General features: G+C 37.3%; 5 protein-coding genes, 1 long non-coding RNA gene and 2 pseudogenes across 6 annotated transcripts; 7 read left to right on the top strand and 1 right to left on the bottom strand.

Moving 5' to 3' along the window:
• The first annotated feature begins 436 nt into the window (after positions 1-436).
• Positions 437-2,117, top strand: LOC126609902 (phenolic glucoside malonyltransferase 2-like). Its single transcript, XM_050277831.1, has one exon. The coding sequence runs from the start codon at positions 514-516 to the stop codon at positions 1,873-1,875; it is 1,362 nt and encodes a 453-aa protein (XP_050133788.1). The 5' UTR covers positions 437-513; the 3' UTR covers positions 1,876-2,117.
• An 872-nt stretch (positions 2,118-2,989) lies between these two features.
• On the top strand, positions 2,990-4,974 carry LOC126610706 (uncharacterized; annotated as a pseudogene).
• Positions 4,975-7,089: 2,115 nt separating this feature from the next.
• On the bottom strand, positions 7,090-7,802 carry LOC126609563 (uncharacterized). Its single transcript, XR_007618198.1, has 2 exons — positions 7,612-7,802; positions 7,090-7,484 (listed from the first exon to the last, which is right to left on the bottom strand). It is a non-coding gene; the product is annotated as an uncharacterized LOC126609563 (long non-coding RNA).
• Positions 7,803-10,071: 2,269 nt separating this feature from the next.
• Positions 10,072-11,711, top strand: LOC126609562 (phenolic glucoside malonyltransferase 2-like). The gene has a single exon (XM_050277409.1). The coding sequence runs from the start codon at positions 10,101-10,103 to the stop codon at positions 11,457-11,459; it is 1,359 nt and encodes a 452-aa protein (XP_050133366.1). The 5' UTR covers positions 10,072-10,100; the 3' UTR covers positions 11,460-11,711.
• Positions 11,712-14,360: 2,649 nt separating this feature from the next.
• Positions 14,361-15,957, top strand: LOC126609561 (phenolic glucoside malonyltransferase 2-like). Its single transcript, XM_050277408.1, has one exon. The coding sequence runs from the start codon at positions 14,361-14,363 to the stop codon at positions 15,750-15,752; it is 1,392 nt and encodes a 463-aa protein (XP_050133365.1). The 3' UTR covers positions 15,753-15,957.
• Positions 15,958-17,950: 1,993 nt separating this feature from the next.
• LOC126611709 (phenolic glucoside malonyltransferase 1-like) lies at positions 17,951-20,041 on the top strand. The gene has a single exon (XM_050280089.1). The coding sequence runs from the start codon at positions 18,518-18,520 to the stop codon at positions 19,907-19,909; it is 1,392 nt and encodes a 463-aa protein (XP_050136046.1). The 5' UTR covers positions 17,951-18,517; the 3' UTR covers positions 19,910-20,041.
• A 792-nt stretch (positions 20,042-20,833) lies between these two features.
• LOC126609755 (phenolic glucoside malonyltransferase 1-like) lies at positions 20,834-22,635 on the top strand. Its single transcript, XM_050277672.1, has one exon. It carries the CDS (start codon positions 20,964-20,966, stop codon positions 22,521-22,523), a length of 1,560 nt encoding a protein of 519 aa, XP_050133629.1. The 5' UTR covers positions 20,834-20,963; the 3' UTR covers positions 22,524-22,635.
• A 252-nt stretch (positions 22,636-22,887) lies between these two features.
• LOC126609754 (BAHD acyltransferase At3g29680-like) lies at positions 22,888-24,773 on the top strand (annotated as a pseudogene).
• The last annotated feature ends 613 nt before the right edge of the window (positions 24,774-25,386 follow it).

The following is a 25,386-nucleotide window of genomic DNA, read 5'->3' as shown; positions in this document are numbered from 1 at the left end:
AATTAAACAAAAAAGAAAATGAAACAAGAATTTGTTTCATTTTAAAAATCTAAGGGGTGTATTCAATTAGGGTTTTCAAAGATTTTAATTTTTTTAATAAATCTAGAAGTATTCGATTAGAATTTTAAATAATTTTTTAAAATTCAAGATTTATTCAATTAGAATTTTAAAATAATTTATTAAAATCATAAAAGCTCATTCGAAGGAATGGATACAAATTATACGTTGGAAAAAAAACAATTTAGAGAACAGTATGTGATCAAAACGCAAAGATGAAATATGAACGTGTTGTTTCAGTTGTGCCACATACAACACTGTCCTATTTACACCATGTGTACTTTTAACAAAATAACAGTATATCATGACACCCCAAGAAGTTAGCTGGGACTTGTGGTAGACAATGTTTCAACTATTTATTGATTATAAAACATTTTTTATTAATAAAAATAAAAATAGGTTTTTTTATTATATATTAGACGATCCATCAAAATTTACATCCATCCCCCAACAGCAATGGCAGACCCAAATAACTCAGTCAAAATAGTTGAAATTTGCAGAGTTGCTCCACAACATGCAGATCAAGAGTTCTCTCTTCCTCTAACTTTCTTCGACATAATTTGGTTAAAGTTTCCACCCATCCAACGCCTTTACTTCTACGAAATATTGTCTTCCTCAAAAAACACATTCTTCTTCGATTCTATACTTCCAAAGCTCAAAACATCGTTATCTCTTACCCTCCACCACTTTCCACCTTTAGCAGGAAACATCACTTGGCCCCAAGACTCCCCTAAACCAATCCTCAGTTACCTCCGAGGGGACGCCGTTTCGGTCACTGTAGCTGAGTCCGATGCTGATTTCCACCACCTAGTTTCAAGCAACAGCTTTAACATTGAAGCCAAAGAATACCATCCTCTCGTGCCCCGATTGGAAGTTTGTCACGAAAAAGCCGCAGCACTTGCGTTGCAAATCACTCTCTTCCCAAACAACGGCTTTTCTATTGGAACATCCGTGCACCATGCTGCCCTAGACGGCAAGATGTCAACCATGTTTGTGAAATCATGGGCTTACATATGTAAACACGAATCCGATTTGGTACCAGACCAGCTCAAACCATTTTACGACCGAAGGGTCATCCCTGACCCGACCAGGATCGACTTAATTTATTCGAACCACTTTCTAAATATGGATTTGGAGGGACCCAACAATCGTAGCTTGATGCCTTTCCAATTTAAAGCACCACAACCAGACTCGGTTCGAGGGTGCTTCCAGTTCACACCAACCAAAATTGAAGCAATAAGGCAGTTGGTGAAAGAGAAGAAACAACAACATCAATCGGTTCATTTGTCCACGTTTTGCGTCGCAACTGCGTATGCATGGATTTGCTTAGTCAAGGCAGAGGAATTCAAATCTGAAAAAATACGATTGATTTTTAGTGTGGATTGTAGGTCTCGATTGGACCCACAAATATCTGAAAACTATTTTGGAAACTGCATAGCCCCACGCATAGCAGTTGCAGAAAGCGAAGGCATACTTGGAGAAGACGGGCTGGTTATGGCTGTAAATGCAATCAGTGAAGCCCTAGAAGGTTTAAATAATCGACTTCTGAATGGGGCGGAGGCTTGGATGGAAATTATGCAACCACAAGCCGATAAACTTTTTTCTGTTGCTGGTTCACACCGGTTTAGGATTTATGATACTGATTTTGGATGGGGAAGGCCAAGGAAGAGCGAAGTCGTTACGATTGATAGGACCGGGGCTATCTCTTTCTCAGATAGCAAAGATGGCGATGGTAGTATCGAGATTGGGGTTGTTTTGAAAAAACAATGTATGGAGGTTTTTGCTTCTTTATTTGCTAAAGGAATCGAAGACCTTTGAAGCCATGTTTTTTAAACTATCCCGTCGGATATCGGATAATACCCTCAGCCTGGAAAAGACGAAAGCCGCAGATTGTCTTTAATAAACGTGATCATTCATACTATGACACATCATTTACTTTATAAAATTTTTCTACAATTTTAGTCTTTCTAGCATTATCCTTTTAGAAGCATATCACATAATGCGAATGTAATGCAATTAATGTTTAATAAATTGTTTGTTTCCATCTCCAATATATCAAATATTTTTAAAAATTACATTTTACTAAAGTGGCAGAAAGTAATTATATTTATACATTTTCATGCCGATCTGATCTTCTTTGATTCATTTCTCCATAACAACTAATTATTTAATTCAATAATGTTATCACTCTAAACGCACCCCTCCAAACACACCCCTCATATGTGGGGTCATTTAAGCTTAAGACATAAACAACGCATGTTGAATGACGTAAAAAAACATAAGTTCATATTAAAATCAACACGTGAGTGAGCTTACACAATACTATTTGGAAAATTGAAATTCTACACTACAATTCTTCTTTATATATTAAATTTCTTTATATTTTGTGTAGTGTAAATAAGAAGATATTTGCACTTCATAAAAAATGATCATTTTTGCTGACCACTCTTAACTATAGAATATGCTCACCACCCAACTTATAACTTGATATGTGTCTCACTAACTAACTAAAGTTAACTTTTTAATTTATTTATTTATTTTAATTTTGAAACATATTTAAAATTTAGGGTAAATCTCTGTTTACTACCATCATATTTTGTGGTTTTCAACATTTAGTACATCAAGTTTGTTTCGTCCCAGAGTCATACCTAAGGTGTAAATTTTGGGACAGTCTTATACATCCGTTAGTCAAACTATTAAGTCTTCTTTTAACTGTGATATGGCACCAACGTGGACAATGATTTGGCGTCACGTGGGTCCACGTGGATATATACATTTTTTTAGAGAAGGGGTTTCAGTAAAAAAAAAAAAAAAATTCAAAATTCAAAATTCGCGACCCCTCAACTCCCCCAGAAAATCGCGACCCCCCATCTTTGTCTGAAACCCTACCAACGGGCCGCCACTCGACCTCACCGTTGCTCCACCTCGCACAATGTCGTACATTGTGCACACGTTTTTGGGAAAGATTGTTGTGAAGCCATCACTGGTGATGAGGTGGGATAAAATGAGGATTGAAGTGGGTGAAACACCACTTTATTGTAAGTAACCTACCTTTTTCAAAGTGTAGATAATATGGGGTTTAGGTTTTTCGATTTTTCAATTTTGAATTTTAGGGATTAGGGATATGTGAGTTCCAATCCCTTTTTTTTCTTTCTATGGTTTCTGGAATTGTGTTTTGTAATGGGTTGTGCATGTGGTTTTGTCTTCAATCGTGGTCCACATGGTTTTGTTTTCACCTTTTTTCTATGGTTTCAGGAAAAAAGGTGGAACAGTATTCATGGTCTCCATAGTTTTGTTTTCACCTTTTTTCCTCATGGTCATACTAGTGTTTTCACCTTTTTCCCCATGTGCCTCTAGGATTTTATGTTGTTTCACCTTTCTCATTGACTTTGCAGGCATGCCCGAATTATTTAGCCTTAAAATTAACCACGGTGGGAAGTGGTTTGAAAGTGCATATACGGAAGGATTTGAGGCTTGATTTGATTACGTAGACAAAGACTTCATGTCTTTTTTCGAGATTGATGAAATGGTTAAGGAGTTAGGATATGATGGGTTTATGTTGTATCACTATAGGATTCCTGGGATGTCTTATTGGGAGGGATTAAGGCTTATTGAACATGACCAAGATGTGGCTGAAATGTGCAAGTATGTTCCAGGGGTTAGGGAAATAGAAATGTACCTAGAACATCTAAGTCCGAAGCAAGCTGCCTTGAAACCTAAGCTTTTGATGAATCTAGATGAGAGTGCCATATTAAAAAAAATGGTGTCATTATAGAAGATAATGAGGAATCAAGGGTGGCGATTTTGATTACAAAGGGAAGTGGATCAAAACTGAAGAAGGGTAGAGCAAAAGGGGGTGCAGATGACTTCGAAAAATAGCTATGTCTTTTGAATGACATAGCCTACAATGGTGATGATGAACATGAGGCTGAAACAACTGAGGGAGGACAAGGAAGTGGAGATGAGGCTGAAAATGGTCATCTCAATGTTGATAATGAAGGTGATGAAAAAGGTCACGAAGCTTAAGAAGTTAATAAGACTGAAGATGGGACCGAAGTAGAAGCTAATAAAGGTAAAATTTTTGAAACATTTAGTTTTACAATTTTAATTTCAGTATTCAATTATTCTTGCAAAGTTTAGGTTTTTAACAAATATGCATTGTTTGTGGCAATAAATGCAGATGATGACACTACAAATAGTGAGTTTGTGGATAGTGACTATAGTTTAAAAGATAATGATCGTCGTGCAGTAGATGATACGACTGTAGAAAGTGTTGTTGGAGATGCTGAAATGGGTGAAGAGGTTGGGAACTAATATCTAGACAACGTTATTGATGCAAGGGATGTAGAAGACGTTCCTTTTGATGATGAGAGACAAGACTTAGATGGTCTGCAAAGTGTTGACCATTCAGGTTCAGAATGTGATGAGAAGGTCAGCTACCTTGAATTTAAAGAAGAAACCAACAGGGATGATCCAAAGTTTGAAAAGGGATTGAAGTTCAGATGCTGCATAGTTAATAGATGCAGTATGGTCTCACTCCATTAAGCATGGTGCATCTTCTATTAAGCTAAAAAGGAATGAGAAATGGAAGATTAGTGCAAGGTGTGAGAAAAACTGTCCATGGAAATTGTATGCTTCTAGGATGTACAATGAAGATTCAATGCAAGTGAAAACCTATGTTGGGAAACATGAATGTCCGAAGATTTGGAGGGAAAATCCTAACTACAAAGTGGCATGGCTTGTGAAGAGGTATGTGGACAAGTTCAGACTCAACCCAAGCATGCCCATCACTACATTTATGGAGACAGTTATGAGGAAAGAATGGTTGAGATCTACCTCAAGACAGCCTATAGAGTGAGAGCACAATGTTTGAAAATCCTTGAGGAGAGTAATATGGATCAGTACACAAAGTTGTAGGAGTACTGTGATGAGCTTAGGAGGACAAACCCGGGTAGTACAGTTCAGATGAAGGTGCTGCCCTATGATGATGCTCATGTGATATTTCAGAGGATTTATATTTGTTTGGGGCCTTGCAAAAATGGATTTAAGAATGGATGTAGGCAGTTTGTAGGGTTGGATGGTTGTCACTTAAAGGGAGTTTTCAAGGGCCAGTTACTGTAAGCAGTGGGAATGGATGCAAATAACCAAACTTGGGTTATTTCATATGCTATATTAGAGCTCGAGAACAAAGACATTTGGGTTTGGTTTCTAGAACTACTAGTTGCTGACTTAGGAATTGTGAACCAGCATGCTTGGACTTTCATTTCTGACAAACAAAAGGGTTTAATACCAGCTTTTGAGAAGATGCTGCCTAATTGTAATCATCGGTTCTATGTTAGGCACTTATACACCAACTATAAGGCATATGGGTTTAAAGGGAAATAATTAAAGGATGCCTTATGGAATACTGTCAAGGCAATAACTATCGTTGATTTTAGAGAAAGTATGGCTGATGTGAATAGGCTGAATGAAGAAGCTTATAAATGGTTGGAGAAGTGGCCAGCCTTGCATTGAAGTAGTTCACACTTTGAGACACACACTCAGTGTGACGTTCTCTTAAACAACCTCTGTGAGAGCTTCAACGTCTAGGGACAAGTCTATTATTACCGTGCAGGAAACTATAAAAGTTTTATTGATTAAGAGGATATGGTTGAGAAGAGATGCAATGAGGAAGGATAAAGGAGTTATCTGCCCAAAAATCTAGAAGAAGTTGGAGGAGTACAAATTGAAAAGCTCACACACTATAGCTATATGGTCTGGAGAAGAAAATTTTGAAGTGGATGAAGGTAGAGGCAATATATTTGTGGTGGATTTGAATGGGTGCACTTGCTCATGTAGAAGATGGGATTTGACAGGTTTTCCTTGCATACATAGTTGCTCGACTATCTATTATGCAAGGAGACAGCCTGAGGAATTTGTTTCCTCTTGGTACAAGAAGGAGAAGTACTTTGAAGCTTACAAAAACTTGATTCAACCAGTCCAATGCATGAAATTTTGGGAGCCATCTGAAAACAAATGCATTCTTCCTCCAACTTTTAAAAGGTAATCGGGGAGACCAAAAAAGAGGAAACATAAGGAGGGTGATGAAAATGAATTCAAGTTAAGCAAGAGATGGCAAAAAAGTGTGAAGTGTAGTGTTTGCAAGGCCTCGGGACACAACAAGGCCAGATGCCCTACCACTCATCTTCTTCCAGCTGCTAGAAAATGAAGAAAAAACAAGGAAAATGAGGTATAATTTTGATATTTTTTGTTGATTTTTCATTTCTTAAGTGAATTTGTTATTTGTGAAGTGTAGTATATGTCAGTGTTAATGCTATATGAGTTCATTCTTTAGGCATCAACATCAAAGGCATCACAACCCACTAAGTCATTGCAACCATGCACTCAGGAAGCTCCACAACCTTTATCTCAACCAACTCAAGCCTCTCAAACCACTTCAAAGTCTACTGCAAAAGGTCAGAAAAGGAGTAGGAATGTTCCAAGATGCACTTTAATGCTTTAGGTTGTTTAAGGGTTCATTTTGTTATAGTTGAATTTGCCCTTAGTTTTTTTGGAAACAACTATCCGATAGATCTTTAGTGTTTTGGACAGAGTTCAATTAGTTGTTAAAGTTGACCCATTAGTGTTTTGGACATTTTTTGGACAGATCTTTAGTGGTTTTGGAAGAACACCTTGACCCATTAGTTGTAAAAGTTGTGGTCCTTTGATACTTTTATGTGAATTATAGGGTGTATATTGAACTTTGTTGTGAATTGAAAGTTGTTGACAATTGAACTTTGTTGGTAGTTTAAATGATGAATTTGCAGATTTATAATTCAAAGTTTGTTAGGAATTGAACTTGCAGATTTTGAATAGAAAGTTGTGGTTTTTTCCCCTTTTTTTTTTTCAAAAAATTTTGGCGGGAAACAATGTAAGACATGGTTGTGGGAAAAAAAATTTGGGTGGGAAATCTTTTTTTGAACCCTTCTCTAAAAATTAAAAATAAAATCAACGTGGCGCCCAATCATTATCCATGTGAGCGTCACGTCACAGTTAACGGAAAATTTAACAGTTTAACTAATGGATGTATGAAACTGTCCCAAAATTTACACTTTAGGTATGACTCTGGGACAAAAAAAACTTGATGTACTAAATGTTGAATACCACCAAACATAAACTAAACATAACATATTAAGAAAATTCAATATTGGGCCCCACTCTACCAACCCATCTTCTCACCCTTCTTCCCGACTCATCCGTCTTCCCCCATTCTTCCCTCTTTCCTCCTTCCTCCTCCTTCCCCACTGAAATAAAGCAAAAGATAAAATAAAAACAAATCCACGAGCTTCAAATTCGCCACCAGCCAATCCCGACGGCTAGACCAGCGGCGAGTGGACTATGTCGGCAATTCTATCACTTCCATCGCCGAAACGTCTTCTAGTGTTCGCCTGCACAAATCAAACTCAGTTCATATGAAGAAAACCATGGCTGTGGAAACAGCAAGAATAATAATAAACTAATTAAATCTGATAAATTCTTTATTGCAGCAGTAACAGTGCGAAAATCAGCAACAACCATTTGTTCTTCTGCATCCCATCCATGGATTCGCTGGCTTCCCCATCAATCTTTTACGATTTCATGAATGAACTTCATATACTGTGAGTTTCGAATTCTAGGATTTGCAGGCTCCGATCTGCAACGGCAAGAACAATAATAGCGAAGTGTCGAAGATTAAATCTGATAAATTTTTAATTGCAGCAGTAGTTGAAAAAATAGTGGGAGAGACGGATGAGTGGGGAATAAGGGTGCGATGGAGTGGGGTGGGGCCCACGGTATTAAAAAAGGGAACTTTAACGAAAAGCACCTGGTACTGTTCACTTTAACGAAAAATCACATTTTTACACTAAAAAGTCAATCCTGGTACTATTCACTTTACCCTTTATTTTGTCCTTATCATTAAAACTCAAAGTTTTCAAGCCCTTTTCATTAGTTTTCCTATTAAAAAATTGTAAACCTTTTTATTTCAATTAAACACAAAAGAAAATGAAACATGAACTTGTTTCATTTTAAAAATCTAATTTTAAAATGGTTATGCACGGGATGAAGGGACTTGGATTGTCTGCCCTCCTAGTTGTGGTGCCCTTTCATGCCTTCCTATTTTGTGCGGTCACGGTTAAGCCACGTCAATATTTTATATTTTTATTATTTTTTTTCTTATTATCTTATTAAAAAATTAATATAAAATATTGACGTGGCTTAACCGTGACCGCACAAAATATGAGAGCATGGAAGGGCACCATAACTAAGAGGGCAGACAATCCCAAGTCCGGGATGAAGAGATCACCCACCCATCCTCTTTTTTTTCTTTTCATTATTTAAATATTTTTAATTCATAAGGCAATTTTTAAATAGCCACTCGAATTCTTGATCCTTCTTTTTATTTCTTATCAAATGAATGGCATGTGAAATTGACGTGAGCAGTACGTATAGCTATATTTTTAGAAGCAAACTCCAAACGCATATGAAGCACATAAATACAAATTATGCGTTGGATTGAAAAACAATTCAGAGACAGTATGTGATAAAAACGCGAAGATGAAATATGAACGTGTTGTTTCAGTTGTGCCACATACAACACTGTCCAATTTAAACCATGTTTACTTTTTTTTAAAATAGTACTATATCAAATCTCATGACACTGAGAGAAGTTGGGTGTGACTTGTGATGGACAATGTTTCAACTGTTTATTGATTATAAAACATTTTTTATTAATAAAAATAAAAATAGGTTATATGTATCTTTATTAATTAATAAAACCCTATTTGTCAATCAAAAGATGATGAAAAGATAATTTAGTCTTCTATCACACAAAAAAATGATAGCCAATAATGTAATTTCACAGGTGATATTAAAATATCTCCAACATTTTAAAAAAAAAAACCAAAAAAAAAAACCCAAAACAAAAACCTTCTACTCCCCCGTTCTCTCTCTCTCTCTCTCCCTCTCTCATTCTCATTTAAAAAAAATATGTTCATACATAGAAAGTGTGTAGGCAAATACTAGTATATATATTAGACGATCCATCAAGCTTTACACCGAGAAAGGATTCTCGTTGGATCACATCCGTTCATCGTACATCATGTGATCAGTTTTTATCAGGTACTGTTCATTTTCAATTTTAAATAAAAAAATTTACAATAATTTCTGACCGCATGATATACGATGAACGGATGTGATTAGAAGATCCGGCAAGGGCCACACCATCCATCCCCTAACAGCAATGGCAGACCCAAATAAATCAATCAAATTAGTTGAAATTTGCAGAGTTGCTCCACAACGTGCAAAATGTAGGCTGCGCTTTCCACATCATATTTTAATTGTTAATTAACAAATTAACCAACGGTTATTGAAGTTGAACAAAATAATAAATAAATATATGAAATTAAAATATTTTAAAGATATTATATGAAATTGAACATCAAAACTAATGAAAAAAGCTTGAAATTTTTTAAGTTTAATGATAATGACAAAATAAAGGTTAAAGTGAATAATATCAAGATTTAGTGTAAAAATGTGATTTTTTATTAAAATGAACAGTACCGAGATTTTTTGTTAAAGTTCTCTATAAAAAACACAAAGATGAAATATGAACGTGTTGTTTCAGTTGTGCCACATACAACATTGTCCAATTTTGTCCCTTTTTTTTTAATTTTTGAAAAAATAATATTATATCATGACTCATGACACTCAAAGAATAAGTAATGCTAGGAGACTAAATTTGCAAACTAAATAATATGTTATCAATAGGAATAAACACGTTTATCAACGCTTAAGTAAGAAATCAATCATCAATTTCCATGTTTTTAAGTTTCTAAAATTTAGTCTATAAATTTAGTCTCTCTAACAATACTTATCAAAGAAATTGGGTGGGACTTGTAGTAGATAATGTTGCAACTCTTTATTTATTATAAAACATATTTTTATTAATAAAAATAAAACAGGTTTATTTTATTATATATATTAAGCGATTCATCAAGCTTTACACCATCCATCCCCCAACAGCAATGGCAGACCCAAACAAATCAACGAAATTAGTTGAAATTTGCAGAGTTGCTCCACAACATGCAGATCAAGAGTTTTCCCTTCCTCTAACTTTCTTCGACATACTTTGGTTAAAGTTTCCACCTGTCCAATGCCTTTACTTCTACGAAATATTGCCTTCCTCAAAAAATACCTCCTCCTTCGATTCTATACTTCCAAAGCTCAAAACCTCGTTGTCTCTTACCCTCAACCACTTTCCACCTTTAGCAGGAAACATCATTTGGCCCCAAGACTCCCCTAAACCAATCCTCAGTTACCACCGAGGGGACGCCGTTTCGGTCGCTGTAGCTGAGTCCGATGCTGATTTCCACCGTCTAGTTTCAAGCAACAACATTAACATTGAAGCCAAAGAATACCATCCTCTCGTGCCCCGATTGGAAGTGTATCACGAAAAAGCTGCAGCACTTGCACTGCAAATCACTCTCTTCCCAAACCACGGCTTTTCTATTGGAACATCCGCGCACCATGCTGCCCTAGACGGCAAGATAGCAACCTTGTTTTTGAAATCATGGGCTTACATTTGTAAACACGAATCCGATTCGGTACCAGACCAGCTCAAACCATTTTACGACCGAAGGGTCCCTGACCCGACCAGGATCGATTTAATTTATTCGAACCACTTTCTAAATATGGATTTGGAGCGACCCAACAATCGAAGCTTGATGCCTTTCCAATTTCAATCTCCACCACCAAACTCGGTTCGAGGGTGCTTCCAATTCACACCTGCAAAAATAGAAGCAATAAGGCAGTTGGTGAAAGACAAGAAACAACAACATCAATCGGTTCATTTGTCCACGTTTTGCGTCACAACTGCGTATGCATGGATTTGCTTAGTCAAGACAGAGGAAATAAAATCCGAAAAAATACGATTGACTTTTAGTGTGGATTGTAGGTCTCGCTTGGACCCACAAATATCTGAAAACTATTTTGGTAACTGCATAGCCCCACGCATAGCAGTTGCAGAAAGCGAAGGCATACTTGGGGAAGACGGGCTGGTTGTGGCTGTAAATGCAATCAGTGAAGCCTTAGAAGGTTTAAATAATCGACTTCTGAATGGGGCGGAGGCTTGGATGGAAATTATGCAACCACAGGCCGATCAACTCTTTTTTGTTGCTGGTTCACACCTGTTTAGGATTTATGATACTAATTTTGGATGGGGAAGGCCAAGGAAGAGCGAAGTCGTTTCGATTGATAGGACTGGGGCTATCTATTTCTCAGATAGCAAAGATGGCGATGGTGGTATTGAGATTGGGGTTGTTTTGAAAAAACAACGTATGGAGGCTTTTGCTTCTCTATTTGCTAAAGGGTTCGAAGACCTTTGAAGCCGTGTTCTTGAAACTATCCTGTCGGAGATCGGTTGATACCCTCAGCCTGGAAATGACGAAAGCCGCAAATTACCGCTTTAATAAACGTGCTCATTCATGTTGTGGCACATTATTTAATATATAAATTTTATCTACATGCATATCACATAATGCGAATGTAATGCAATTAATGTTTAATTTTTATATGTATAGTTATTTATATACATTGTTTGTTTCCATCTCTAATATATCAAATATTTTTACAACGCATTTTACTAAAATGGCAAAAAGTAATTATGCTTATACATTGTCGTGCGGATTCGATATTCATTGATTTATTTCTTCATTACAACTAATTATTTAATTTATTAATGCTATTGCTCTAAACGCAGCCATCCAAACACTCTCTTCATATGCGGGGTCATTTAAGCTTAAGACATAAACAACACACGCTAAATGATGTGAAAAAACGTGAGTTAATATTAAAATCAACACATATATGTGTGAACTTACACGATACTATTTGGAAAATTGAAATTCTACACTACACTATTTGGAAAATTGAAATTCTACACTACAATTCTTCTTTATATATTAAATTTCTTTATATTTTGTGTAGCGTAAATAAGAAGATATTTGCACTTGATAAAAAGTGAGTATTTTTTCTCAGGACTTGGATTCTCTGCCCTCCCATTTCGGTGCCCTCACGTGCCCTCCTGTTTTGTGTGGTCACGGTTAATCCATGCTAACATTTTATATTGTTTTTTATAAAAATAATAAGACAAAAAAAAATAGTAATATAAAATATTGACGTGATTTAACCGTGATCACACAAACAGAAGGGCACGGGAGGGCAGAGAATCCAAGTCCTTTTTCTCATCACCCTTGATTATAGGATATGCTCATCACTCATCTTATCTTATAGCTTAACATGTGTCCCACTAACTAACTAACTTTTTTTTAAATTAATTACTTTATTTTAATTTTGAAACATATTTAAAATTTAAAACTAAACATAAAATATTAAGAAAATTAAATATTGGACCCCACTCTACCAATCGGTCTTCCCACCCTTCTTCCCCACTCATCCGTCTTCCCCCATTCTTTCCTCTTTCCTCCTTCCTCCTCCTTCCCCACTGAAATAAAGCAAAAAATAAAATAAAAACAAATCCACAGAGCTTCAAATTCGCCACCAGCGAATCCCGACGGCTAGACCAGCGGCGAGTGGACTATGTCGGCGGTTCTATCACTTCCATCGCCGAAACGACTTCCAGTGTTAGCCCGCACAAATCAAACTCAGTTCTCATGAAGTAAACCATGGCTGTGGAAACAGCAAGAACAATAATAAAGTAATTAAATCTGATAAATTTTTAATTGCAGCAGTAACAGTGCCAAAACCAGCAACGACCATTTGTTCTTCTGCATCCCATCCATGGATTCGCTGGCTTCCCCATCAATCTCTTACGATTTCGTGAACGAACTTCATATACTGTGAGTTTCGAATTCTAGGATTTGCAGGCTCCGATCTGCAACGGCAAGAACAATAATAGCGAAGTATCGAAGATTAAATCTGATAAAATTTTAATTGCAGCAGTAGTTGGAAAAATAGTGGGGGAGACGACGTATGAGTGGGGAAGAAGGGTGCGATGGAGTGGGGTGGGGCCCACAGCATTAAATTTTCTTAATTATTTTATGTTTAGTTTTAAATTTTAAATATGTTTGAAAATTATAATAAAGTAATTAAATAAAAAGTTAACTTTGATTAGTCATTAGAACACATGGCAAGCTATAAGATGCGTGGTAAGCATATCCTACACTTAAATATATGAGCAAAAATACTCACTCGTAAAAATTGGTTGACAAAATCTCAAATTTGCCTTATTTTATTGGAAGTATTTTTGTTCACCATCATAAATTATGGAATATGCTCATTATATACATAATTATTTGTCATGTATCTTATCATTTAACCTTGATTAATTTCTTTCAAAATTAAAAAAGTAACATTTAATATAAAGGTTAATCAGAATTAAATAAAATGATACGTAAGAGATGATTAGGAGTATAGTAAATATACACCATAGTTATGATGATGAACAAAAATGCTCCAGATATTTTATAGAGTGATACTTAAATTTGATGTCAATGGAATTTAGTAGTTCATGCATGTAACGCACATTATCATGCTTGAATTTAATAACGGTGCTCACAACTTGCAAGACTTATAGTCCCAAAAAATAAAAAATCATTCACCAAACCATAGGACATTATCTACATCAATTATAAAAGGTTAACTTGTTTTACATTCTCCATTACCAATATGCAAGAAGAAAAGTGGTTAAGATTTATAATAACATGATATTCTTCTTTATTTGTAAGTAAGATGTTTTAAATTTGATTTTCGTTAAAAATGAATTTAAATCATATTATTGCTAGTTCATTGTAAGGTTAAGACCACCTCATCTCATTTTGTATAAATAATATCGTTAGTTAAAAAAAAAAAATTGAGGTTTGCAAAATAGCTATGCAAGGACATCAGCCATGCTCATGTATGAGTCTCACTTTATCAGAGTTTTCTGGTGCTATCCACACCCCATTTTACTTTTCACACATCTTTTGATAATTCATGTTCGTTGATATTCTTCAATTCATTCGATCTGATGATCGAAAATTAAAAATATGTGTGAGAAATAAAATGAGATGTGTGAATATCACATCATTTCTTAAATATGATATCTTTCTGGCATACTCATAATTTCACTGTATAAGCGGCTCCTTGGGGATCCCGCTGCTTCTAGCTTAGTACCAAAAAGAATAAAAAATGATCCAACAAACCACATTGGCCGTCATTAAAAAAGGGGGGCCATTATTTACCTGAATGATAAACTATTAACTTGTTTTGCTTTCTCCATTTGCAATATGGCAGATCTAAACTCGGTGAAAGTGGTTGAGGTTTGCAAAGTAGCACCACAACCAAGCACGCCGGACTCATCAGCCATCCCTGAGTCCCTTCCTCTAACCTTGTTCGACTTGCTCTGGCTACGATTTGCACCCGTCCAACGCCTTTTCTTCTATGAAATCAGTAACCCTAACTCCTCCGACACCAGCTTCACCCATTCAACACTCATTCCGAAACTCAAAGCCTCACTCTCTCTCACCCTCCAACAATTTCTGCCTCTAGCCGGAAACGTCATATGGCCCAAAGAGTCCCCTAAACCTGTTCTCCGTTACGTCCGAGGAGACGGGGTTTTGCTCACCATAGCTGAGTCCGATTGTGATTTCCACCATATAGTTTCAACCAACAGCTTCAACATTGAAGCCAAAGATTACCATCCTCTCATACCCCAGATGCCTATGTCTCACGAAAAAGCCGCGGCCATTGCATTGCAGATCACCATATTTCCTAACCGTGGCTTCTGTATTGGAACATCCATGCACCATGCAATCCTAGACGGCAAGACCTCAACCATTTTTGTGAAAACATGGGCTCACATTTGCAAACACGAAGATTCCAATTTGTTGCCGGAACAGCTCAAACCTTTTTTAGACAGAAGCGTCATCAAAGACCCCGCCGGCCTAGAAGAGATCTACGCGAACCAATTTCGAAACATGGACCGGCCCGACAACAGAAGCTTGATGTCTTCCAAGTTTAAAGTTTTAGTACCGAGTTCAATTCGTGGCACGTTTGTGTTCACACGGGCAAATATAGAAGCACTGAGGCAGTTGGTGAAAGAGAAGAAACAACAACACGGTCATCAAGCGGTTCAATATTTGTCCACGTTCTGTCTAACATGTGCGTACATATGGATTTGCTTAATCAAGGCAGAAGAAATGCAAGCCAAAAATGCAGTGATGGGATTTACTGTGGACGCTAGGTCTCGGTTAGACCCTCCTATACCTACAAACTATGTTGGGAATTGCTTAGTGCTTCGGATGGCAGTTGCAGAAACAAAAGAGCTCTTAGGAGGAGAGGGGTTGGTTGTGGCGGTCGATGCGATCAGTGAGGCTGTAAAAAGTTTGGACGATGGGGCTTTGAATGGGGCTGAGGATTGGATTCCATTATTGTACTCTGTGGGTACTGATGAGAGTATATTTTCGACGGCCGGTTCACCTCGCTTTGAGATATATGATACGGATTTCGGATGGGGAAGACCGAAGAAGGTCGAGATTGTTTCCATAGAAGGGACGGGAGCTATGTCCATCTCGGAATCTAAAGATGGTGCTGGAGGTCTGGATATTGGGTTGGTAATGAAAAAACGTCACATGGAAATTTTTGCTTCTCTCTTTGCTAAAGGCCTTGAAAACCTTTGAAGACTAATTTGTTGCGTCTTCTCAAATTTTATGGTTTATTTTAATTATTTTTCTTTTGTTTCTAAATAATGTGTCATCAGTGGTAGATGCAGGATTCCAACATCGGATGGTCCTAGTATAAAAGATTTAAAGATTTTGTAGACAGAAATAGTGTGTAGCAGGTAAAAAATTTTCTCTATTTTTTCAATGAACACTTCGTTGAGCACTTTGTGTGTATATGGCAGCCTTGTTTTGTCTTTCAAAGATTAAAAGCCTTACTACAATATTTAGGGCCAATTTTCTTGAAGAACTAGTCAATTGAAAAGTTTTTTTTTTTTTAAGAATACTATTAAATGAAAAGGTTTTATTTCTTATAAGATATTAATAATTATCTTTCAAAGATTAAAAGCCTTAGTACAATATTTAGGGCCAATTTTCTTGAAGAACTAGTAAATTGAAAAGTTTTTTTTTTTTTTTTTTAAGAATACTAATAAATGAAAAGGTTTTATTTCTTATAAGATATTAATAATTATGAGGTGAAGGCTATTAATTTAAAAGGTTACAATTATGTTTAGCTTTCAATATATTGTAGGGATATAAAAAAGGGACAAACGGCAGAATGGGATAAAAAATATTTAGAGAGAAGATAGTGGGTCCAACTAGAAAAAAGAGATAAGAAGGAAAAAAAAAACAAAAGACACAACGGAACTAATTTATTTGGAATCTGTCTAAATAAATTAAAATAAATTAGGAAAATTAATCCTAAATTGACTAGTAAAATTCGTCCAGAATCTGTCCAGCCCGCTTTGGTTCCATATCTGCTTCAAATCCGACCCATGATAGCTCACCTTGAAGCGTGGAATAATCTGAACACTTCTTCAGAAGGTCACGAAACCATTAGAGGTCATATTGAGAAAAAAAAATCACTTTTCAGCAACGTAAACTCAGGTATGCTGGAATTGCAAAACCCAAATTCAAATTGCGAAACCCATATTCGAATTGCAAACCTCAGATTAGAATTGCAAAACTAAATTCGTCTGAAGCCCTGCAAAACCCAGACTTGATAGGGAAATTTTATGGCCTCAATTTCAAAATGAAATAACCAAAACCAAGGTACCATTAAAGCTCTACAAAACTAAATTTCTCCCACGTTTTTACCGTGGTTACGGGACAGCTTTCGAGAGAGTTGGAGTGTTCTAGAAAAAGGAAAGCAAAATGAAAAAAAATAGAAAAAAAAAAGAAAAAGAAAATTAATTTTTATTATCTTTATTATTCTGCTTATTAGTTTGATATTGAACCAAATGCTTCATTAAATTAATTCAACATAATCTAGTCTAAATCAATCTAACTTAGTCCATAAATCTAATATATTAGTCCATAAATCTAATATATTCCGAGATAGTCTAGTGCAACAAATACTCTTATAATACTATTTCTTACCATCCCACATATTCAAGACTTCTAGATGCTCAATTTTGCTGACTTTCCTTTCCAAAAATTGAAAAGGCAAAAAAGTAGTTATATATTGTCCAATATCTTTGAATTTATCAATCATCATTTTTTGGGCAAATTTTTAATTAATAATTTGGATATGGACAAACATGTCTACTAGAATCCACTAACTTTTTCAGTCAATAAAATCTACTAGGCCATTTCTAATGGAAGAAGCTCTTGGGAGCGGTCACCGTTAGTCGCCTCTCCGTGACAGTGCCGTGTGAGGAAGGGAGGATGACACAAACGGTGCCGGATGAATATGAAAAAAATCAGGAGGGTGGGATAGGGGTGATTTGGTGTGCGGAGTCGTATGGCCACTGTTCCATTCACCGTGTTGAAGAATTTCTTCTCAAATGGAGTAAGCAAATGGATAGTCAAATCCATTTTTGAAGAAACAAGTAGACAAAAATATGCTCCAATGGCTTAGTCAATTGGATAAGCAAATTTTTTCAACACCCACAAAGTTGGCAATGTTGCTTACTTTCAACATTATCGGCGATTTGGCATTCATGTGGAGGAATCTAAAATAAAGGCTAAAAGTAGATGTCAAAGATAAAATAAGATGATAAAATAAAATTTGCCTATTTCATTCCTGCGACACAATTTTTCTATGAGACAAAGTAGAACTTCCCGCGTTAACTATTATAATACAATTTCCTATTTCTTTTGCCGACACCATTACAAATGCTCTTAGTCCTAAAGGAAAAGAGAGAAAAAAATATACCACCAACTACCTAAAAATATTTGAACCAATTTCGCATTTTGAATGTAAAAATAGTGTTTAGAGAGTCGGCAACTCAGAATTTCAGCTAATATAAAGATATATGAAGAAAGAAAGAGTACTGTAAGATGCTAAGAAGAAAAAACCAAGAAAGAAGATGAGTTTTACTCAAGGACTCGAGCTGGGTTCCGAGAGAGAAGTCGAGATGGGTTCGTAGTTTCTGCGAAAGAAAGCTAATGGTTGCTGCTGCAAGAGATCCCGTGGTTTATGGAAGCAAATGGAAAAGCTCAACTTTTCCATTTTTTTTTTCCAGGATTACCAACACTTGTACATCCACCAACACGTGTATATGAGAAGTAGCGCACAGAGAGGTACCAACTGGGATTTTGGCAGAAATGAAAAAGCAAATCAAATAGGGGCAAAATTGCGGACACACTGTTCAAGGAACAGTGTTTTAGTTGATTTTATGATTTAGTTTATATAATATATAATATTTGTATAAGTTATTTGTTTCCATCTCCAACTAAACATTAAATCATTGCCATTACACTTGTTTCCGTCTCTCCCTTCAATGGCAGAGGCAGACCCAAACCTGTTGAAGGTAACTGAGGTTTGCAGGGTAGCTCCAGAACAACAAGGCACACAAGAGTACTTCCTTCTTGATCTTACTTTCTCTGACTTATTCTGGCTAAGGTTTCCACCTTTTCAACGCATATTCTTCTATGAAATCCCTCCTTTCACCGACTTCGATCACATACTTCCCAAGCTCAAAGCATCCCTCTCTACTACCCTCCAACACTTTCTACCTCTAGCAGGAAACCTCACTTGGCCTCAAAATTCCCACAAACCTATTCTCAGCTACGTCCGAGGCGACACCGTTTCACTCACAATAGCCGAGTCTAATCAGGCTGATCATTTCCACCATCTTTCGAGTAATGATTTTGTTGAAGCCAAACAATACCAGATGCTTGTGCCCCATTTGCCAATATCCGACGAAAAAGCCACGGCCATGGCATTGCAAATCACTCTATTTGCTAACCACGGCTTTTCTATCGGAACATCCATGCACCATGCAGTCCTCGACGGCAACACTTCAACCCTATTTGTAAAATCATGGGCTTACCTCTGTAGACATGGAGGATTAATCTCAACGTCTAATTCGTTACCGAATCAGCTAACACCATTTTACGGCAGAATGGTCGTCGAGGATCATGCCCGGCTCGCGTCGATTTACTCAAACCAATTTCTCAACATGGACCGACCCAACAATAGAAGCTTGATGACTAAAGTGCGTACAGATCCTGTTTCACTTGACCTAATTCGAGGCACGTTCCAAGTTACGCGCACAAAAGTTGAAGCCCTAAGGCAAACGGTGATGTCCAAGAAGGAACAACAAGAACAATATCAATCGATTCACTTGTCAACGTTTTCTCTCATATGTGCCTACGCATGGGTTTGCTTAGTCAAGGTTGAGGAGATGAAAGCTGGCGTATCACTCATGTTCTTTAGTGTTGATTGTAGGTCCCGCTTTGACCCTCCTCTACCAGCAAACTATTTTGGCAACTGCTTAACTGGCCGTAATGCAATTGCAGTGACAAAAGAGCTACTGGGAGAAGATGGCTTGGTTGTGGCTGTGAGTGCAATTAGTGAAGCCATAAAAAGTTTGGATGAGGGGGTCTTGAAAGGGGCAGAGAATCGGGTTTCAAGTTTGTACAGTGGCGTGCGTAGCAAAGATCGTACAAAATTTTCCGTTGCTGGCTCACATCGGTTTAAGATTTACGACACTGATTTTGGATGGGGAAGGCCGAGGAAGACAGACGTCGTTTCGATAGACAGGACCGGAGCGATCTCTCTTGCAGATAGCAAGAATGGTGGCGGAGGAGTTGAGATAGGGTTGGTTTTGAAAAAACATCACATGGATGTTTTTGCTTCTCTGTTTGCCAAAGGTCTTGAGTACATATGATATTTAAAATATTTATACAGTGATTGGGTACATCTGTCTAGGGTTCGTGTGGCGGTGGGTTTTCGATCGTAATATTTATTTCATATGTGATAAATGTAACATTACTTATTATTTCATAATCAATCTGTTAAAAGTTTGCACAAACTGAATCTGATAGAACCCTTGCTTTGCGTCTTATACTCAATTTAACAGTAAAACAGTGTATTCATTACAATATTACTTTCTTAACAACAAACTTCCATTCTTACAGCTTACCTAATACAGTAACCAAGCTCACTTGACCACTAAGAAACCGACTAACATCTTTATCTCTAATCATACCTAACTAGCCAACCTTATCACATCCACAACAGGATCATCTTCTGATGCTTTTGACGAGGGTTCTGGAGATTTGTAAATTATGTCTGTTTATCGTACATCATATGATCAGTTTTTGTTAGTTATTATTTGTATTTAATTTTAAATAAAAATATTTGAAATAATTTCTGACCATGAACGAATATGATTCACGGATTTCCAAGATCCTCACAAAGAGGATCCGGATTCTCACATCCTAGTCCTCACATACAAAACAACCAATTGATAGTGCCAGTCAGTATCCAGTCAGCATCCTATCAGGATCATCTTTGTATGGTTTTATTTCATTAGAACAATTTTATAGTTTTCTTTCCTTTTTGTTTTATTCCTCCTTTGCTTTTCTGCTTTGTTCTGTTTTAAATTTTCTAAGTTTAAGATATAGATAGCTTTGAATAATTTTATATTGCAACTTGTTAGATGCTCAACTTTATAAATGAAATATATGATGAAAAGTCTGACTTTTGATCTTCTGGCTACATTACTGTTCTTTTTCTTGAATGGGTGCCCACATTTATATTTTTTTTTTCTTGAACCGGTGGTTGAAGTGTTTATCTACTAACTACTAGATTACACTTGTCCCCGTAATTCGATTATATATAGGGTTAGCAAGTCCTAATCTGAATTCTGATCATCATCTGATAAACATTTTTCATTAAAAGGTTCTTAAGTTGATTTCAAATTCCAATTCAACAGTCCTATGACAGACCCAAATAACTCTCTGAAAGTCGTTGAAGTTTGTAGGGTAGCTCCACAAACAAAACCTGGCTCATCAGACTCAGCATTCTCATCAGGAGTAGAGAATCTTACCTACAACAAAGATGGTCCCGTTTCAGCAGTATTCCAAATCAATCACACACTGGTGCCTCACGAGTTGTCTCTTCCGCTAACCCTCTTCGACCTCCTATGGATAAGGTTTCCGCCCTTCCATCGCCTTTTGTTCTATGAAATATTGCCATGCTCTTCACCTGCAGACACTTTACTCTTTTTTCATTCAACAATTATTCCAAAACTCAAAACGTCGCTCTCTATCACCCTCCAACATTTTCTACCTCTAGCTGGAAACATCACGTGGCCCGAGAACTCCCACAAACCCACCCTCGATTACGTCCAAGGTGACACCCTTTCGCTCACGGTATCCGAATCTGATGCCGATTTCCACCACCTCTCAAGCAATGACTTTAAAATCGAATCCAAAGAATACTATCCCCTCGTACCCCAACTGGCAGTATCTCATGAAAAAGCGGCCGTGATGGCTTTGCAAATCACCATCTTTCCCAGCGGCGGTTTTTCCATTGGCATATCGATGCACCATGCAGCTATTGACGGCAAGACTCTCTTCTTGTTTCTGAAATCATGGGCTCACATATGCAAACATGTTCATCAATCTGATGATATTTTGTTACCTGATCAGCTCAAACCATTTTATGACAGAAGCGTAATCCAACACCCGATCGGTCTCCAACTCGAAGCGATCTACTTGAACCAGTTTCTAAACATGGACGGAAGACAAAACAATCGAAGCTTGATGGTTGCAGCTCAATATAAATCTCTAGTGGTACCGAATTCCTTTCGAGGCATCTTCGAATTCACAAGCGCGAACATACAAGCTTTACGGAAAAGGGTCACGACCAGAATGAAAGAGATCACCACCAACCAACAACAAGAACGTGATCCATCGGTTCATATGTCAACTTTTTCGCTAACGTGCGCTTACACATGGGTTTGCTTAGTAAAAGCAGAACAAGGGGAGGAAGAAGAAATAAAAGGGGACAAGATACCTTTGTTTATTAGCGTGGACTGCCGGTCACGCTTAGCCCCTCCTTTACCTGCAAACTTTTTCGGAAACATAGTCACGGCCTACCTAACAGTTGCAGAAAGAAAAGGACTTTTGGGAGAAGACGGGTTGGTTATGGCGATAATTGCGATCAGTGAAGCCATTAAAGGTTTGGACAACGGGGGTTTGAATGGCGTGGAAGATTTGGTTTCACGATTGTACCTCTCTGATGAACAGAAGAGTACATCTGATCCTCGCACAGTATTTACGACCGCTGGATCGCATCGGTTTGACATGTATGGCACTGATTTTGGATGGGGAAGGCCGAGGAGTACCGAAGTGGTTCGGAAAAATAGTACCGGAGCGATCACTTTTGCAGATGGCAAGAACGGTGGTGGCGCTGTTGACATTGGGGTGGTTTTGGAAAAACATCATATGGAGGCATTTGCTTCTCTATTTGCTAAGGGTCTTGAAACCCTTTGAAGCTTGAACCCTCATTTCATGTGTACTGGTAAACTGAAAAATTGTATGCTTCCTTTTCATGGTTAATATTGTGATGACGATGTTCTTTGGAGCAAGAACCTCTGTTTCGAAATTTTGGCATGCTATGATCGACATTTTGCGAGTCTTGACTTGTTATTGGCATGTCAAAGACAAGTCATGACACGTCTTCTGACGAATCGGTATAAATTTACTTAAATATGCTATATGCCTAGTCCGCTTAGTTAATGTTATGAGACTTCTTTCCTTCACATTCTCTCAGATTAGCACCAACCATATAATGTAAAAGTCTGACTTTTGATCAAATTCTGGCTACGTTGCTATTCTTTTTCTTTAATGGGTGCCCACATATATATATTTTTGTCTTGAATCGGTGGCTGAGTTATTAATCTACTAACTACTAGATTACACTTGTCCCAGAAATTCCATTATATAAGGGTTAGGAAGTCCTCTGAATTCTGATCATCATCAGATAAACATTTCATTAATAAAGTTCTTAATATGATTTCAAATTCCACTTCAACAGTCCAATGACAGACCCAAATAACTCGGTGAAAGTCGTTGAAGTTTGTAAAGTAGCTCCACAACCAAAACCTGGCTCATCAAACTCAACAATCTCATCTCAAGGAGAGAATCCTACCTGCGACAAAGATGGTACCGTTTCAGCCGTATCGCAAGTCAATCACGCACCGAACTAATACTTCACGAGTGGTCTCTTCCGCTAACCTTCTTCGACCTCCTATGGATAAGGTTTCCACCCTTCCATCGCCTTTTCTTCTATGAAATATTGCCTTGCTCTTCACCTGCAGACACTTTACTCTTCTTTCATTCAACAATTATTCCAAAACTCGAAAACTCGCTCTCTATCACCCTCCAACATTTTCTACCTCTAGCGGGAAACATCACGTGGCCCGAAAACTCCCCCAAACCCACCCTCAATTACGTCCAAGGCGACACCCTTTCGCTCACAGTAGCCGAATCTGATGCCGATTTCCACCACCTCACAAGCAATGACTTTAAAATCGAACCCAAAGAATACCATCCTTTTGTACCCCAACTGGCCGTATCTCATGAAAAAGCAGCCGTTATGGCGTTGCAAATCACCATCTTTCCCAACAGCGGCGGCTTTTCCTTGGCATATCGATGCACCATGCAGCGGCAACACTCTCTTCTTGTTTCTGAAATCATGGGATCACATATGCAAACAATTTCATCAATCTAATGATATTTTGTTACCGGATCAGCTCAAACCATTTTATGACAGAAGCGTAATCCAACACCCGATCGGTCTCCAACTCGAAGCGATCTACTTGAACCAGTTTCTAAACATGGACAGAAGACAAAACAATCGAAGCCTGAAGGTCGCAGCCCACTATAAATCTCCAGCGGTACCAAATTCCTTTCGAGGCAGCTTCGAATTCACAAGCGCGAAGATACAAGCTTTACGGAAATATGTCATGACCAGAATGAAAGAGATCAGCACAAACAGCAACAAGAACGTGATCCATCGTTTCATATGTCAACGTTTTCGCTAACGTGCGCGTACACATGGGTATGCTTAGTAAAAGTAGAACAAGGAGAGGAAGAAAAAATGAAGGGGGACAAAATACGTATGTTTATTAGCGTGGACTGACGGTCACGCTTAGACCCTCCTTAACCTGCAAACTTTCGGAAACTCTGTAACGTCCTGTCGAACAGTTGCAGAAGGAAAAGGACTTTTGGGAGAAGACGGGTTGGTTGTGGCGGTAAATGCGATCAGTGAAGCCATTAAAGGTTTGGACAACGGGGGTGTTTTGAATGGCGAGGAAGATTTGGTTTCAAGATTGTACCTCTCTGATGGACAGAATAGTAGTGCTGCTGAACCTCACAGAGTATATACGACTGGATCGCATCGGTTTGACATTTGTGGCACTGATTTTGGATGGAGAAGGCCGAGGAGTACTGAAGTGTTTCGAAAAAATGGCACCGGAGCGATCACTTTTTCAAATGGCAAGAACGGTGGTGGCGCTGTTGACATTGGGTTGGTTTTGGAAAAACATCATATGGAGGCTTTTGCATCTCTATATGCCAAAGGTCTTGAAACCCTTTGAAGTTTGAAGCCTCATTTCATATGTACTCGTCAACTGAGAGAAGGTGTTTGTTCTTTGGAGCAGGTTGAATCTCTGTTTTTCTTTTATGTTTGTTATGAATTGGTGTAAATTTACTTGAATATGTCGAGTTCGCCCCTGCTTAGTCTTTGCTTAGTTGCCAAATTCAACGAGCCGCTTGATTAACAACTAACATTTTTTAGAACCTTTACATACATGTGTAGAAAACTAAGTTAACAAAACATCCAATTCTAAAACCAATATTTAAAAGCTTTCAAAATCCTAATTCCTATTAATAATATATTTTTTTTATTACAAATCCTATTTTACACTAATTGAGAATTAGTATAAAGCCCTTTTACACTAATTGAGAATTAGTGAAAAAAAATGCCCTAACCACCGGACCTTGAATACGTTAATAGAAGATTTAGTAAACAAAAACAATTGAGATGTTATAAATAAGTAAAAGTTAGAGAGATAACCTTTACTAGTGACAGGAACGAAGTAGAAGTAAAATATTACACTGTAACTATAACACAAGGGGATGACAAATAAAAGATGGAGGGATAGATAATGATGTTATTTATCTTTCCCTTTTCTCTGTATGTTTTGATAGCAGTCGGAACGCTCTATTTATAGAGCAACTTCATACAAACATATTCTTACATTTTGAAATTTACAGCACATGACTTTGAAAATACGATCTCCTTTATTTCCAAAGTCTACATCACTTTGTGTGGGTATTGAAAATCTATACG

Source organism: Malus sylvestris, chromosome 17, assembly GCF_916048215.2.
Source record: "Malus sylvestris chromosome 17, drMalSylv7.2, whole genome shotgun sequence".
NCBI classification, from domain to species: Eukaryota; Viridiplantae; Streptophyta; class Magnoliopsida; order Rosales; family Rosaceae; genus Malus; species Malus sylvestris.
This window is presented reverse-complemented; position numbering and strand designations above follow the sequence as displayed.